Genomic DNA, 17435 nt, shown 5'->3' with positions numbered 1-17435 from the left:
TTTCCCATTCATTTCTATTGATTTTAGTTATGGTAAAATTCATCAGCATGCCTGGAGACGTGGAGGCTGAGAGGTTCTGGTCTACAAGGGAGGGAGGGGGAGGAATTCTATTGAATTATAATGGGATAAATGTTGACTAGGGTCACATAAAATTAAAGCAACAAATTAATAACTAATTTTGGTAGTCTCATAAAACAATGTCTGTCTATACAGACACTTCACCCAAGATAAAATTATAAAATTCCAGTGTAAAAGAATTAATGTGTGTCATTTAAAATACAGTTTCTGAAAGTATTTGCAAACTTTTAAAAACTTCAACAATAATTAAAGTTATTTGTCTAACCACAAGCAACACAGAAATGCCAGCAAATGGACCATTTTAATCAGCTTTATTGATTCATGCTTTTGGCTCTTACTCAGTTAAAAACAAGGCACATTAAATACATCTTCTTATTGCTCTATAAATGCATGCAGCTCATTCTGTATATCAAAAGTAATAAATAATGGTGATAAAATACCGAGACAGTTTAAAACTGACAAGCCAGCCTCAAACAGAGCATTTAACAGTGCAGTCTAGAAGGGTAACCCAAACACAATACATAGAAGTCTGGCAGCATGAAAGCATGCAGTGAGTGAGTACTTCCACTCCACTACTGGACTAAGATTTGATATCCTTTTAAAACATAGTAGGGCTTTTTTCCTCCCTAGAGTAAAAAGCAGTGCGAGTTTACAGCATCAGTGACATCAATATGTGATTACATTCATATGCAAAAGACCTTTTTACAAATGCATAAAAAAGAGGGGAAGAGGAACAATCAGTGACAATCCCTATGCTGAACTCTGTTAAAATCAGAATGAACATTTTTGTTGTACATACTTTGAAACAGATAAAAAAAATCAAGCCATAAAATAAGGCAGAATACAAAGCATGCACTTGATAACAGAAATCTGAAGATCCCCTCAATATAAACAGATTGGACGCAAGAATATGAAGCGTGATGGATATGAGGCAGACAACCTTAGCTAAACAGGAAATCCAGCATTATCACTGTTATTACGACTGAGGCAGAGGCTAGTTAAAGGAGTATACAGCCCTCCAGCACAGATGCGATTCCTTCACCTGAATCCCCTCAGAGGCTCTTGAAGTAAATCACTTGATAATAAAAGGCAATCCCCGCACAATCACTCCCACACCTCAACAGAGTCAACAAACACCAGGGTTATATGAAAAGGAAAAAATGTTTTATTCTCTGAGTGACTTTTAAAGGGGCTTGCTCCCCTATTCCCTTCCTCCTTTGCTTAAATTGGATTGTAAAAAACAGGCTGTCCAGGTTTCGTGAGGACCTCACAGGAAAATGCTGGGGTGCAAGGAATGTCATGAAAGCAGTTCATTTCCCAAGGGAGTCTGTGGGGTTGGTGAAGGAGCGTGTCTTAGAGCGAGCAGATTTTTAAGCCAAAGCAGATATGCTCAAATGAAAAAAAAAAGTGTGCTTCTCTTTGTCCTTAAAGGAACTTCATTCATAGCAAAGCATGAACAAACAAGACCTGCTTCCAAACACAGATTGGCCTGAGCGAGTCACACTCTTAGCCCAGTCCCTACCCTAAGAGAACCGGGGGTGATACAAGCCATTGTTATCTTCATCTAACTGGAAAGAAAAAGAGAAAAAGAAAGAGGAGAGAGTACAGATGTAGAATATTGTGATATATCATTTGGGATATCTTAAAGGACAGTGTTTCTGGCAACTTAACTGTCACTAGGTAGAAAGTCAACTTTATTGTCATGATAGAAAAACATTCAATTGCAAAGCCATGTGCTTCCATTCATTAAAAATAGCAATAATGAAGAACGGTGTAAAAAATATTCACACTTCGAAAGAAATTTTCAGTGACACCCATTGTGGCATCACTTCCGTGTGTCAGGTGACCCTGCAGAAGTGGAAGTATCTAAACTTCACAGTTTCTGCACACTAGGGGGTGGGGAGCTTCGGTAAGTGAATTTTCCAGTTTATATTATGACATGCAGACTCATAACCCATCCTCAATGAGGCAAAAAGACATAGTGTTGGCATAAGCAGAAACGGCAGCACAAAGGTGCTTTTGGTATCAGTTCACAAAGCTAGGACACAGTCTGCCGCAAAGCCTGCCAGGAGAGAAGGAGGAAGGGCTACTTTTTCGATGATGCACAGAAAACCAATCGCTGACAGCTTCAGAAAAGGGAGTGCAATTAATAAATATTATAATGACAACAGAATATAACAGAAACATCTTCCGACTGGCATCTCTAAGCCCAGTCCTAAGAGAACCAGGGGGATACAAGCCATAATAACAGGCAATCCCCGCACACTCACTCCTCACCTGGGTGCACTGTATGCTGAGTTCAATGCACATTTAGTTTTGGGGTGTGTGTGTGTGTGGTGTCTTTCTTTGATTTATTTTATTTTATTTTTTATTTTTGGTAGAATGGAATTTTCCCATTGAGTAAACAAAGAGAAAGGCTTTTGGCAAGCAGACTGTCCTTGGGTATTAAAGTGGCATGCTTTATTTTAATTTTATAATTAAAGTTAACTAAAGCCTGCCCAATTCTGTTTTATTATCTCTTTGCAAATACCACCACTACTGCCCACCCCCAACAAGAATGGGCCTGATAACACCACACACTGCAAGATTCAGGACTGGTGGGATTGAAAATTGTGTTTTATCATTACTCCCATAAGGGATGGAAAGATTTGGTCTCATCCCATTATATCCAACTTGCCACTCAAATGCTGGTTTTAAAGTAAAAAAAGCAAGGATTTTTCTGGCAACTATAATAGTCAAAGAAAGCCAGCAGTGCCTGGGGAAAAAAAAATGAACTGTTGAGAAGCAACTATCACTGTACCTCCGGCAAATGTCAATGCTGTCTTTATCTTACTCCTGTGATTCTGGAAGCTTTCAGAGTTTTTCTTTTAGAAATGTAACCAAATCTCAACCAGATCTTAACTTTGTCTCCCCTCTCCAGATTAACCAGTGTTACTCTAGGCAGGAAAATGTGCAGTTATTATTATTTGGAAGGGGCGGTAGAAAGAAAGAGCTGGGATGTCTCCTAAACCTTGATCATGTCAATAGGTCAAGCACCTTTCCAAGAAGAAAACAATAATGCTATCTACAAGTTCAAGCTCTGGGGCTCTGGGTGCCCATGCTTTCTAGCCTCTTTCCAATCTTGCCGGGTCTGCCTCTCAAGATGATTTGAATGAATGACTGGAAAGACAGGGTGTCAAGTCTGACAGGTTACAAAATGGATACAAAACAGTAATCAATACGCACTAAAAAAAATGAGAAAAACACTTTTTAGAAGCTAGATAGACTGAATGGCAACTACAAATAAAGGATTGGCAAATTAAGCTGGCAAATATGTCAACATCTTGTTTTGGAATGTTTTCCAGTGATTTTTCTTTCTTTCTTTCTTTCTTTCTTTTTTAAAACACACTACCATAGCCACTATTTTAGAGTGATTTAAGTCAACTCTGGTTGGTACATGGTGCCGGGGGTCCTATGCTTGTTGGCTGTGGATTTACTGGTCAGACTCACAATCCTCCACCACTACGATCCACAGGAATTGGAACTCTTCGGTCCAAGTTCTCTTCGGCAGTTTTCATCAGGATGGCAAGCCGGCTTCCAGACACCCTTCCCTTCTGAATCGCACTCATCAGCTTTAAAAGAAATATGGAAGACACTCAGCAAGCAGGCCAGCTTACCCTACTCCCCTCTTCTGAGCACCTACACATTCCCACAGCGACAGGCAGAGGCAGAATGAAGTGCTCCATCAGAAGCAGATCACACGCTCAACTTTTTGAACAGTTCAAAAAGAGGTGAGCGGACATGTGGTACACACTGCTGACAAAGACAGCATCTGCTAAGTAATCAGGCTACCCTAAAAGCAAATTTAATGAACACCTTTGCCTGTAATGTGCTATTTGGGCCACTTTTTTTTTTTTTTTTTTTTTTTTTTTTTTTGGTTTTTCGAGACAGGGTTTCTCTGTATTGTTTTGGAGGCTATCGGTCCAGCCCAGCCTCGAACTCACAGAGATCCGCCTGCCTCTGCCTCCCGAGTGCTGGGATTAAAGGCGTGTGCCACCACCGCCCGGCTTGGGCCATCTTTTTTTAAAAAGTTAATTTCAAATATTGGGTCGTGGATTCCATTTTTAAATCCTAAAAAAGAATCTCAGGGATAGAGCAAAAACAAACCATGACCTCCTACATTTAATTATGATTTTTCCAGTGTTGCTGTACTCGACAACATCATCTTTTAGATCCGAATTCCTTAGTCCTTTTAAACAAATTTATATGAGTCACTGAAAAGGGACTGAGAGATCTACCCTAAGAATGAAAGTACCCCACCACCTAAGTTTTAGCTAATTCATTTTAATCCAATGGATAAAATCAGAATTAGCTCTAAAACTACATGCAGAGAGTAGCCAAAGGCCTTTCTTCTAGAAAGTACCCGGCAGTTCTCAGTATAAGGCTCGCCTCCCTCCGTCACATCAATGTGGAACTATTGCTTTTCTTAATGTAATTTCTATTTTAAAAAAAACACTAGAGTTAGTTATATTTAAAAAGATATGTATGAAAATAGTTAAAATGTACTATAGAGGTACATTTTGAAAAACGTGCTCCACATGGGAGTCCTGGGCATCTGCCCAGAAGCTGGATCTGAATCTCCTCACCTAATTAAAAGCTACTTCACAAGTGACTGCTTATGAGAGACCGACTCCTACATGCGCATGTGTCATGAAGCCCTGACCGGAAACAAAGCCAGTCAGTCTCCATAGTGATTCTCCTATATGATGACTGAAAATGCACACCCATATCCAAAAGCAGAGCCTTAACAGGATAAATGTGGTCTCTTAATATTCAGGAAATGACAACATTTTATCAAGCAATCAAATGTGGAAAACATTTTACATCTGAGAAAAATTTTACCTGAAGAATGCTGACATCTAAAGACAAAACAACTTTCTGTTTATCATTTTCTGATTCTGGGAGAACTTGGAATTTATCAAAGGTAACAACTGTCAGAGATGAACATCTCTCTCAGCCAGCAGTAGTGTTTTTTGTACCAACCTCAACAAACTAAAAGCTTTTTACTAAGTATTACATGCATCTGAAAAGCATACTGCAAGAAAAAATAATATCTAGATGTGACTAGATTTCATGAGAAGCGTAGTCACTGTTTTATTACTTGGAAGTTATGCTGTTTACTTACTGAAGGCATGAATGGTCGCTTTCATTTAGAACTGGTCAGGAAATACTCAATGATTCAAAAACTCTACAAGAAAACCTGCAGGTGGTTTAAATTATTTTCTATGTGTTTAGCTCTACTACACTCAAGAAAATAATTTAAGACCCAAGCCACACATTAAATCCATTAAATTAGATTCTTATTGTTTCTAAAACTCTGGGTTTTTCAAGTCTAAATGCTGTTGCTTATTTACAAGACACAAGAAAGGAAGTATAAGCTCTTTCTTTGAAGAAGAGTTTTTCTAAAATTCTGAGACAATAAAAAGTCTCCAGAAAAACTATACAAAAAGAGGCACTAGGTGTTTTCTAATTCCTAACCAGAAATCTCAAATTCAATTTAAAATCTGCACTTAGTGAAAGAGTTAGTTAAAGAACTAAGCATTCTTTTTGTAATGCTGGACACAACCTGTGAATTTTTTTCTGCATTTAGATTCAACAATGCTCTTATCTGCAGCTCATCTCTAGAGAGACAATTACCATTTCCTTTGCCTTGATCTTGTTTGTTTAACTTGACACAGTGAAGAAAGGGCTGACATTGACCAAAATCCCAGCATTAATTTATTTCATGTTCAGCATTCATCATTGCCATGGTGCAAGCAAGACCTGGCATTCATTTGAAAGACCTGCCCAAGAAACACTACAGAAAACAACCTGGCTGCCTAGAAAGCAAAGCATTCTTCAAATGATCAGGGTCCTATGGACAGCTAGGGGTAAAGTATTGAACTTCTTTCCTTTACAGAACTAGTAAGAGATAATGCAGAGCATCTAGTGTGAAGTGACAGTAACAAAATGTATTTCCTTCCCAATTACAATGATTGAACAATTGAAACTTTGGTCACAGAAATGGACATGTCTAAATTCACCATCTTGACCGCAGAGTAGAAGTTTCTTCTCATTTGCTTTCTGGTTCTTTAAAATGTAAGAATTGAATACATATATCCTTAAATGAACATGATTTTTTCAATGAATAAAACCATAGGTGATAATTTCTCCCATTAAAAAATAACAATGACTTTCCATACTAGAAATATTACGTTGCCTCTCAGTGTACCAGTAGTCTAGCAATCATATTCTAAGACATTGTGCTTTAAAAAGAACACTTCTTGGGCAGTTCTGTAAGCCACAATTAACTTGGATTTGATCTAAATTAGTCAATAAAACAGATACCTCTTATAAAGAGAAGGAAAACGAACAGGCACAAACAGAGCCTCGTCCTCGACTGCAGACAAATCGACTGCTTGTGGCTCAAGCTACATTTTCAGAATGAAGTGACTAATGAGTAGTTTTAAGAATCCCATTCTTAGGATGGTGACAAGCAAAAGCAAACACAAATACATCTGTCCCATCACAACTCACCTGCAGAAATTCATTGAGTTCAACTTGTCCATTTTTGTTCAAATCTACTTCGCTGAGAATTTCATGTAGTGTGTTTTCATCTATTTTCACATTGATATTCTAGACGGAAGAGCACAGAGGAGTGGGATTTAGCTAAAAGTATAACATGTAACCTTCTAATGTAAAGACTAACTGTCCAAAAGTTTGAAAATATGACTTTGAAAAATGCTAATAAATACTACCTTTATATCCTTCTACACCTGAAGCTGATAATGAAAAAACAAACAAACAAAAAAACAAAAATAAAAATAAAATTGTATTACCTCTAGTACACGCTGAACATCAACAATGGTAATAAAGCCCTTCTCATCTGCATCAAACTTATGAAATCTCTTCGTGTACCTGCAACACAAAATTGAATCCTGGCAAACAGACTTCCATAAAAGAGGGAGGAGAAAGAGGACAAGGGTGTTGAAGGTACAGAGGTGGAGAAGGAGGAGGGACGAGAAGTACCTTTCAATGTCTGAAGGTCTCAGGCTGATTTCAGTACGGTCTGTGAGTTGTTCTGAGCGAGATTTAGAGCCCATTTCATAATACAGAAACTTTGTGGCCGTCTCAAGTTCTGCCTGAAAAAAGAAAAGACACAAACACAAAGTTCACACAAAGTTCACAGGGGCTACTGATATTTCCCTCTTTCTCTTTTATCACCAGAAACTGGTTCTCACTGAACCAGCATCCAGTTTTAGTGTAGTATTACCACTCCTAGTTGGGCCACTTAAGACAGTCTCATATGCTCACGTACAGAACGTTGCTGTAACCTAACACACCCCGCATGCCCACCTGCATTTGCCGATTCTCCCTGGACCGCTGTTTCCAGGGACCATCTGGTGGGCCTTGGACTCAGTTCATCTTCTCTAAAATGTCACAGAGCATGTCGCACCCTGTGCTTGACTGTTTTCCCACAATGTAAGGATTCCTATTCTACGTGTTGTAATACTGCTGTTTTTTTTTTTTTACTAGAGTGTACTCTTGCATGCTATTGACTAACAAATTCTACAAATTCCTAAAAGTTTGATGACACGAAAAGCAAATAAGAGTAAAATATATAGGACTTGAATATCTATTCTATCATGGCTTGCAGTGCCTGTGACCAACTGTCAGGGGCTCTGACAGTCACAGAGTCATCATGAAGCTGGCTGTCCTCCACCACTGCACCAGCCCTGGCCTTAGCTTCCATTTTGCCACATGCCCATCTAATTACCTCAGGTGACTATTTGTATTATAGTGTATGCTGTTTGCAGATCTCTTTTCTCACATGTATAAATGCACAGAGAGAGATGCGTGCACGCGCGCGCGCACACACACACGCACACACAATCTCCCCTGTGCATATATTTCTTAATCCCACTTTTATGAGCTTCAGTCATGTGATTTACTTTGGCCAGTAGAACATGAGTGGATATAAGATATTCCACTTTTGAGCAATAGCTTATAAAGAGACCTCCTAATTTTCTTTGTCTGTGTTGTTTCTGTTCCCTGAGAATAACATGGCTTACACAGACACAAGCCAATCTAGACAGGACTGGGAGACATCAAATGAAGGCTGGGCTGGATATAGTGGCACAAGCCGTTGACCCCAGTGTTAGACAGGGCAGAGACAGGCAAATCTCTTGTGAGTTTGAAGGAATCTTGGTCTACATATGGAGTTCCAGTATAGCAAGGGCTATATCGACAGAACATGTCACAAAAACAAATGAACTGAGGGCTGTTTGAGCCACTGAGATGGATTTTTTTTAAATCTAAATTAGAAACAAGCTTGCTTTGCATGTCAATCCCAGCTCCCTCTCCCTCCCCGCCCCCATTGAAATGGATTTTTTTTTTTTTTTTGGTTTTTCCAGACAGGGTTTCTCTGTATTGTTTTGGAGGCTGTCCTGGCACTCACTCTGTGGACCAGATTGATCTGGAACTCACAGAGATCCTCCTGCCTCTGCCTCCCAAGTGCTGGGATTAAAGGCATGCGCCACCAACGCCCAGACTCTGAAATGGATTTTAAGATTTATTTTCATTATATTTTAATTATGCCTATCTGTGGGGGGATATGTGCATGTGTGGAGTACCCATGGTGTCCAGAAGAGGACATCAGGTTCCCTGGAGCTGGAGTTACAAAAATGTGAGCTGCCCAGTGCGGGTGTGGGAGTTTTCTGCAAGGGCTGCAAGCCCTCTTAAGAGAGGCGTCATCTCTACAGCTTAAGCCACTATCACTATCATTCACTATCTATCACCTAAAAAAAAAAAAGCAAATGTATATCTTAAATTCCGAACTTAACACCAAAAAATGTTACAAACTCAGCAGGCCCCAAATTCCGAATGTGAAACGGAAATGCCCATGAAGTGAGGCACAGGAAGCTAAACCACTGTGCAAGCAATGGCAGCAACAAGGCTTGGTGCTCTGTTTGCTTAGGAAGACAAACTGTTTCTGAGATGATTCCTTTCTAACTCCTCTCTCTTCAGAAATAAATGCAACAAAAGAAATAAAACATTATGAATACTGCATAATGCCGAATGTAAAAACTACAAATGTATCAACATCAACACCTGTGTGCTTAGGGAAAACATAAGTCTCTGTCTCCAGTGGCATTCTACACTGGCAGGCATCTCTCTTCACACAAGAAAATTCACCAGCCATGGTTTTAAAACGGATTTTCTGGTTTGATCAATTGTTTCCAGCCACTTGATACAAACTGTTCCGAAATTCATGTTCTGGGACATGCTGTCTCTGAGCCTTCCCTCCAAGACAATCTCTTACTCAGTTTATATTCCTTTACTGCTAGTGAAGTTTATCACACTTGGCCAAATAATCATGATACTTCAAAGAACAATGAAATCTTTCCATCCAGGTCACAATGTAGCTTCCTAACTTCATGTTTCCATGACAGACTACACAAACAGAAGCCAAGACAGCTGTCTAAATCACACTACAACTTGGGATATGATTTTACTAAAAGTGGCTCATGAAAAGACTGTGTGCCTACTAAAACTCCTTTCAACTCTTCCAACTTGCATGGGGATGACCAAGACTTTGCTATACTAGAACCAACCTAATATGTTTCTGTAGCGTAGGTTACATTCTGAAAGCAGTATCAAGAACTTTACTGCTTAGAGATTTGTTAGCTACGAGCTTCAGCAGAAGCATGACTCCGAAGCCCTATGCCATGCTGGATGTTTTCTTCCAGACCACAATTTCTGCCATATAACCCAACTGTCCTACAGAGACATGGCAAGTACCCAGACGGGAGCAGCAATCCATTCCATCTCTCTAGTTACATGACCTACATTAACACAACTAAAGAATACATTAGAGTAGGGGACATTCATGGTCTACTGGCAGTCACAGTCAACTAAAGCCACTCTTCTGTTTCATGTGTCCTAGACGTTGAGTACCGTCAAACCTAGCTTGAATAAGTAAAGTTAGCCTAACCTAGTACAAGGTTTACCATTTGTTTCTACAGAAACATTCCTAGTATACTTTTGGTTATTGTTTCATTTTGTCATCAAATAGTCACTAAATCCTCTGCTTATTGGCACACTAAAGAAACATAGCATCAGCACTGGAATGTAAATGCTAGAAGCAACAGGGACAGAGTGCTTACAACATGCTATCATAGTCCTCCTCAGGTCAAAACTGGTTGAGTTAGTTACAAAACTACTAGTTCCACAAAGATTCATGTATGAGCTACTTTACAGAATGCCTATTTATCGCCTCTATAGCATTTTCCTGATCTGATAATCCTTACTCTAACATGAAAATAACATTTTTCCCCAGTAACCCTTTATTAACCTCCCATAGCACGCACTTCTCGCTAAGCAATAGTAAACTTAATGAACACAATAAAATTAACAAACATAATTTAGGAAATCAGTTACGAGCAATAAGAAGACCCTTCCTAGATCACAAAGACATATTTTGCTTTCTGCTTTTTGAAATTGGCATTGCATTCCCAGACTGGAATAAAATTTATGGAGAGTCACCTCCTATTTGACGATGTTGTCTATCCATTTTAAATTTGAAACTTAAATTCTCACGGTGAAAATAAAACTATACCTTACATGAAAATCACAATATCTGCCTTTCTCTCCAGACAGCATTTCCTAAATGCGTTCTGAGTGAGGCGTATGCCTTTTCATGCTCAGCCCTGCCCAAAAGCATGTTTAGTCTGAGATCACCAAGAAAGTTTCTCTATTGGAGCTGACAAAACACACAGCATTTCAAAAGTTCCAAATCATCTCAACTAAAATTTCTTTTACGTATATAATGCAAAATCTCCTCTGCTTGACCATGTAGGCATCTTCTCACACACATTAATTAATTCACATCCAGGAGTGCACAGTTCGGCGATGACACTTCTCTTCATGTCCTTTCCTGGTCCTACGTCACTCGACAAACTCAGTCAGGGCTGTCCTGCCTGATCTATTCTTCCATGTTAGTTGACTCTCAGTCTCAAAACACGACGTCTGTAAGTATACCTGTAAGTTTTGAAAATGTACGTGCATTTCTGATACACACATGTGTTGTATCCACCCAGCTCGAGTTCAAGGTCCTTGAGACTATGAGCTATTTATTATTCCCCTAAACTATTTGGCACCACGTTCAGTATACGGGTCACTCATTAGGTATTGACCGTAGAAACAACACAATTCATCTATGCAGAGTTATTTATCACCCTGTTCCTATTTCGCTTTTGCAGGTTAAATAATCCCAATGCTTTTAACCTTTTCTCAGAAGTACAACTTTCTAACCTTTTAATTCTTTTCTTACATCTCTTATGTGTTCTCCAGTCTGTCCACTATTCTCATTAAGACCCTATGCCTCAGAAACGGAATAATATCATCTTTAGTTGTTTAGTTTTTGTTACTTAAAGGAGATTAGGAGTGTTCCTAAGAATGTCTGTCTACTTAAAGTTTGGAATAAAGTCAAATCTCCGTTTACCTGTAAATGTTAAGTACAACTGGCTTTTAGAACTTTCTCTTTCCTACCTCCTAGCACAAAATATACTCGTATCTAATCATTCCAACTGTAAATTTTTAAGAACATATCCCCAATTTTCTAAACAGAAAAAAAACAATAAGCAGTGACATTCTTCTGTTGTGTCCATGAAGAGCTAAGATTCAAAAACAGGAAAAGTTATAAGCCAGTACAGAGGCAGCGAGAAGGGATCGGGGGACAGACTTTGAACCCGCCTCTATAATTTACTGCTTACGGAAACTGGGTCTGCCTCCTCAACTATAAAATTAGGGTGAAGGCCACCCCTTTGCAGCGGGGCATGACATGCCTCAGTCTTAGAGACTGAGGCAGTAGAATCATGAGTCCGAGACCAGCCCAGGCTATCCAGTGGAGACTGTATCAGCAGTCAAAAGACAAGGAAGGCTACCCTTCACACAGACGTGATGAGGACATAGAGACACCAACCTGAGATTTCTACCATCAATTCACTTCAGAACATGACATTATAGCCAGTACAGTAGAATTTTAAAGACATGGGGCCACTATGCCTTTGAAGAATGCGATACACCTATTCTTCTAAACCTACTCTTTCACCCACATTCCCAGGAATTCCACATTTAGGAATCTACATCATACTATGAACACTTGAAGGTTAGGCTACATGCCCAAATTCTTTCTGCACCATCAGCATATGACAAGATGCTCAATAATGCTCATTCAATACACATGTGAATATGCCAAGGAGCCTTCTGACCATGAACCATAAAAAGTCATTAGACCTGCAGTGCCTTGACCTTGAGCTTCATGTAAGAAAGTGAAGAAATGAATTTGAGAAATAAATGTTTGCCATTTGAAGCACCTGCTGGCAGCATTTCTGTCACAGTAGTCCTAACATACTGCTGCTGTCTGAGTCACAGCTCCCTTTCTAACTGTCCTATATCCTTTCTTATTACTCCAGTTTCTATACTTTGAAGTGTTTCTAGGCTAATCTCAGAGCCACTCCCCTCGCCTACCAGTCCTTTCATGATTGTATCTAATTATATCAAAACATATCTAATATATCAAGTCAATTTAAAAATGTACATTCAGCTAAGACCTTTGGACATATCCAATGGTAAGTCTGGGTTATATTCTCATAATATCCCCAAAGTTGTTAAGATGGGAACACTGGCTTACTTAGAGAGAAGCCAGTACAATGATCATGAGACACACCTACATCAAGGTGACAATAATGAATGCAGTAAGAAAGGGTGAGACTCCAGAAACAGCTGACCTGAACAAGGGGGAGCTCATGGAACCTAAACGGATAGCTGGGAAACCCGCATAGGACTGTTCTAGACCCCCTGGTTAATCTATGGGGTCTCTGGTAGTAGATCAGTTTTTATTCCTAGTACACAAATGGACTTTGGGAGCCCAGTACACATAGAGGGATACTCTCTCAGCTTAGACACATGGGGAAGGGCCTAGGCCCTGCTCCAAATGATATGACAGACTTTGATAGAAAGAGAGAGAGAGAGAGAGAGAGAGAGAGAGAGAGAGAGAGAGAGAGAGAGAGAGAGAGAGAGAGAGAGAAAGGGTGAGTTGAAGATGATTATGGTAAGATTGTCTGAGGGGCTTTAGATGGGATATGAGTGAACATACAAAGTACGATGCTAAAATTGAGACCTGAGCAATTGAGGGACAGTACTTGAAGGAGCTACAAAGTGACTCAAAAGAAATATTCCTCCTGAGTATAGAAAAGTAGTTCAAGCCAGGCATTATAGAAATACCTACTATCCCAAAACCTCAGAGGTAAAAGCAGGATGAAAGCCTCAAAGTCAGCCTGGACCACATTGCAAACTCTCTCCCAACAAACAATTCAAGAGGGAGAGTTGAATCAACTGTGACAAATGCTAGTAACTACCTGGCCAAATACAGTGAGCACTGAGAGCTGGCACGTGTATTGCGTCATTCAGTGTGGACATCCTTGGTGAGTTTGTCCAGGATTAATCAGGCACATATCACCAAAAGCGTCATAGATTTAGTTAAAGAAAAGAACAGGACCCAGTAAATGAAGAAGATAATTTTTTCAGTGTTTGAAAATAATGTGTATCCCTCTGCACATGTAAATAGTTTGACTTAATTAGGAGAAGGAAGAAGAGGATGATGATGGTTTTCTGTGTATTACCACAAGTGTGTGTGTGAGGGGGGATATGTATGTATGTATGTGTGTATATGTGTGTGTTTTTATGCCCTCATGCATATCTAAGCATCACTGGAATGAATTATTTTTTAATTTGGTAATGAATATAAGACATCAAATGATACTTTAGTTTTTCTTCATATTGTAAAGATCTCTCCTCTTTTAAAATATTAAGTGATACATCAAATAATAAGGTTTTGGTGGTCAGGCAGATAAACCACTATTTTTATCAAAGGATTACCAAGAGCAGAAACTCCAGTGATCATGTTCTAAGAGTATCCTCAATGAGACCGAGAAAGGGCTGCACCCAACCACTGTTTGTATCTCTCTTTCCCAGGAATTATGACCAGGAATTAAAAAGCATTCTCTAGATTTCTCTAACAGTGAAATTATCAAAGACTATTTTTACATTTTCTTAAGACCTAGCAATATTAGATATGTATAATACAGCAGTGAGCAGGAAACCTAAAACTATCATCAAAAGTTATGCAAGCCTTTCCAAACAGACCAAACTGTTACTCATTTGTAAATGGAACTGTGGTTATAAAGGCTTTTATACAATACCTGTTTCCTAATTTCACTCCAGTCCAGTTCTCTGCCCATTAATTCAACAATCCTGGGCAGGGCTTCTTCTGCAGCCTGGACATTGAGAAAGGCCAGGCGGGTGCGACGTGAAATCATGTCAACTGCGGTGCAGGCATATTCCTTAATTCCATATTTCACCTAAATTAAAGAAAAATTGCTAGTTTGACTCTTACCTTTAAAATAGCAAGGTTTTACATTTTAAAAACTGCTTGGAGGAAAGCTGCTATTTTTCTCCGGCTGCTCTGACTCTCCCTCAGACACAGGCACCCTTGTGGCACAGCACAGGCCCCTGTCTGCCTACCATAGTGGGCTGGAAAGTGGAGTGAGTTGGGTGAGAGCGAATGCCTTTCTCCCAGGTAGAAAGAGGCACTGATATGGAAACAGCCTCACCTCTCACCATCCACAGGAATCACTTCTCTTTGCTAATGCTCAATGGAAGCCTTCATTTACATGACGGAGTGTGTAAAGGATGAGGACAGAAAAGTCAGCTTCCACTCCTTAGCCTGTAAAGTTTTCTGCCTTAGAGACCAACAAGTGGAGTTTACTGGACACCATGATTTAAGGCACAATGAATTCCAAATATACAGAGCATGGTCTCTGGTTCCATTGTATCAGAAAGCAAGCTGATAAATAAGACAAATTTCTGAGAAATTGTCAAAGCAGGAGGACGAGGAGCCAGTCAAGATGGAAGGGATATCAACACAAAGAACTACAAATTCCGGGACACGCAACCAAATTTTTACAGACTTGTGGTTCTCTGAACAAACTCTGGAATCCACACTCGTACTATTATCACTGTCAACATCACATTTGTGACAGCGGGAAACTCGACTCCAGTCCTGTGTGCTTTAACACTTAGCAGAATACGATGTTAAAAGTAGGATGAAGAGACGAACGGCAAAGAACAGGCAGACGGGACGTTCCTGTGACCACCACACACCTCTGCTTCGATGTACGGAAACTCTGACACAAGACGCACTCCAACAATAGGCCACCGTTTTCCAGTCACTTTTGCCATTTTGGCCACCTCGAAAGCCTTGTCACCATAGGTGGTGGCAAGATGCTGTGCCACCTACAGAAATAAAACTGCATTAGACAGGTATTCTGGGTGTCATACTCTGGGTGTCATTCCTTTAAGGTGTGAAACAAAACGGCACTACATTCTTATGCTGTCAGTTTTCTCACAGCCTGTAACTAACAGTCAGTCCTAAGGGAGTACTGGGTCGGGACTTTGTGGGAGGAAAGCACTTGGGCTTAGAATGCTTAGGCCAGCGCTGACTCAGCACTCCTGCAGTACCAGATCAGTGACGGATGAAGTTTCAGCTTCGCTTTGGCCCTTCTGAAGAACAGCCCTTCTTACACTCACAGTGCAAAGAGGTTGGGGGAATTTGTTTGCTAGAAACAAACCAAACACGTTGCAGATTTCAAAGAGAAACCAAACATGTCCCTCTTTTTAGGCAACTATAATAAAGTTGAACCATCTTTTCCTGTGTTCATTTGCACACACAAGGGTACTAAGGATGGAAAAAGGTCACTCTAAATCAGAGAGGCCACACCATGGCTGCTTAATGTGATCTCGAGAACATCAAAGCAAGGTAGTGGAGCAATGCACACGAACCTCGCTCTCAAGCCCGTAGTCCTGGACAAGCCTGATGTAGAGTGTGGGGCTCCAATCTTTGCCTCCTTGAAGGAACAGCCCCACTGTCCTACACGGTCCTGCTTTCAAGTTGTGAACCTTGATAGCTGTGTCCACTGTGTCTTCTGCCATAGAGCGATACGTCGTCCACTTCCCACCTCAAAGAAATTGTTAAGCTATTAAGTCGGCAGTCTGAATTTTCTTTATAATTAACCATTTACCAAGAATAACAACAGTCACCTCTTGGCAGGAGATTTGGCAAAAGAGGTTCTACCAGAAATCATAAAAGCAAAACACTTGTTCATTATAGTAAAAGGGGACAACCCAATGAATGAGCCGCTGCCCATCCCACTATACCTGCTATTGTGATGAGGCCACTCTCACTGACATCAACAACATGATTTCGGGAGATAGACTGAGTGTCTGCAGACTTGGGGTCGATAACAAGGGGACGAATACCGCTCCATGCTGCTAGGACATCCCCTCTTCTCACTGGTAAAAATAAAAAAATATTTCAACCAAAGTATGAATGCACAGGAAAGCACCCAGCAGGAGTTTAGAGCCACAGGTGAGATCAGAGAAAGTAACGTGAAGTGCAACAACTAATTATGAGGGAAGGAATTCTGAGACACAAAGATAATTTGCTTGAGGGAGCAAAGGACCTGAAGATCACAAACAAAGGTGGCAAAGAATAAGCCGCAGAAGCTGGTGTCACCAACCTCAATGGGGAAAAAAAGATTACCATCAATAGAAAGTAAGACATTCATAAAATGTTACATTTCCTTCTAGAAGAAACCTGGCTCTCTCCTCAGGAATTACCAAGATCTTCATTATGGAACCCTGCAGCCTGATGTGTTCTCTCTGCAATGCACTCACTCATGAACGGCTGTAGCAGGCCCAACTCTGTGAAAGACAGTTACTAGTTCTAGTCCTCTAATTTCACCTTACAGATCCCCAAAGCACAGGGGATTCTCCTTAACCAACTATCACGAGTAACTAGCTTGTCCCAGACAAACATCTTCTTATGATGTTCCAGCATCAAACTTGGTTCTTTCTGGCTTTATTCCTCAAACTGAGGTGTCCCTCAACTGCTGACAATTTCTATTCTCTATTCTTTTCTCAACCCTAACCTCTGTAACTGATGCAGAGATGGGCATACTGGCTCCTCCCAGTAGCTATGTAATACTTGAAAGGTATGAAAGCTCTCTCAATATTCAAGATGCTATAAAATTAGTCTTCCTTATCTCTGGAAAATTACTATTACTGATACCAAGAATTCATATAAAAAGCATTTGTTATTGATCTAACAATGAGTGAGGGATACTTACTAGTCAGTGGTGACTACCATCAGGGCAGGAACACCTGTATTCCTTACTCAGGAAACTAAGGCAAGAGGATTACCACAATTTAGAGGTCGG

At 40.1% G+C, this 17435-nt stretch overlaps 1 protein-coding gene across 3 annotated transcripts in view; it reads right to left on the bottom strand.

The window, feature by feature from the left end:
- Window positions 1-372: 372 nt before the first annotated feature.
- Gpd2 (glycerol-3-phosphate dehydrogenase 2) overlaps window positions 373-17435 on the bottom strand; it is a 141799-nt gene continuing 124736 nt past the window's right edge. For 2 of the 3 annotated variants that reach the window (XM_013112568.3, XM_013112567.3), the window contains exons 10-17: window positions 16375-16509; window positions 16000-16175; window positions 15322-15453; window positions 14361-14519; window positions 7126-7238; window positions 6936-7014; window positions 6634-6732; window positions 373-3689 (exon numbers count right to left, since the gene is read on the bottom strand). In XM_013112568.3, the coding sequence (XP_012968022.1) occupies window positions 3564-3689; window positions 6634-6732; window positions 6936-7014; window positions 7126-7238; window positions 14361-14519; window positions 15322-15453; window positions 16000-16175; window positions 16375-16509 (1019 nt within the window). In that variant the 3' untranslated portion in view covers window positions 373-3563. 3 annotated transcript variants of the gene reach the window in all.

This window comes from Mesocricetus auratus, unplaced genomic scaffold, assembly GCF_017639785.1.
Source record: "Mesocricetus auratus isolate SY011 unplaced genomic scaffold, BCM_Maur_2.0 Super-Scaffold_100004, whole genome shotgun sequence".
Classification (NCBI taxonomy): Eukaryota; Metazoa; Chordata; class Mammalia; order Rodentia; family Cricetidae; genus Mesocricetus; species Mesocricetus auratus.
The sequence above is the reverse complement of the archived record's forward strand: the minus strand, read 5'-3'. Positions and strand labels throughout refer to the sequence as shown.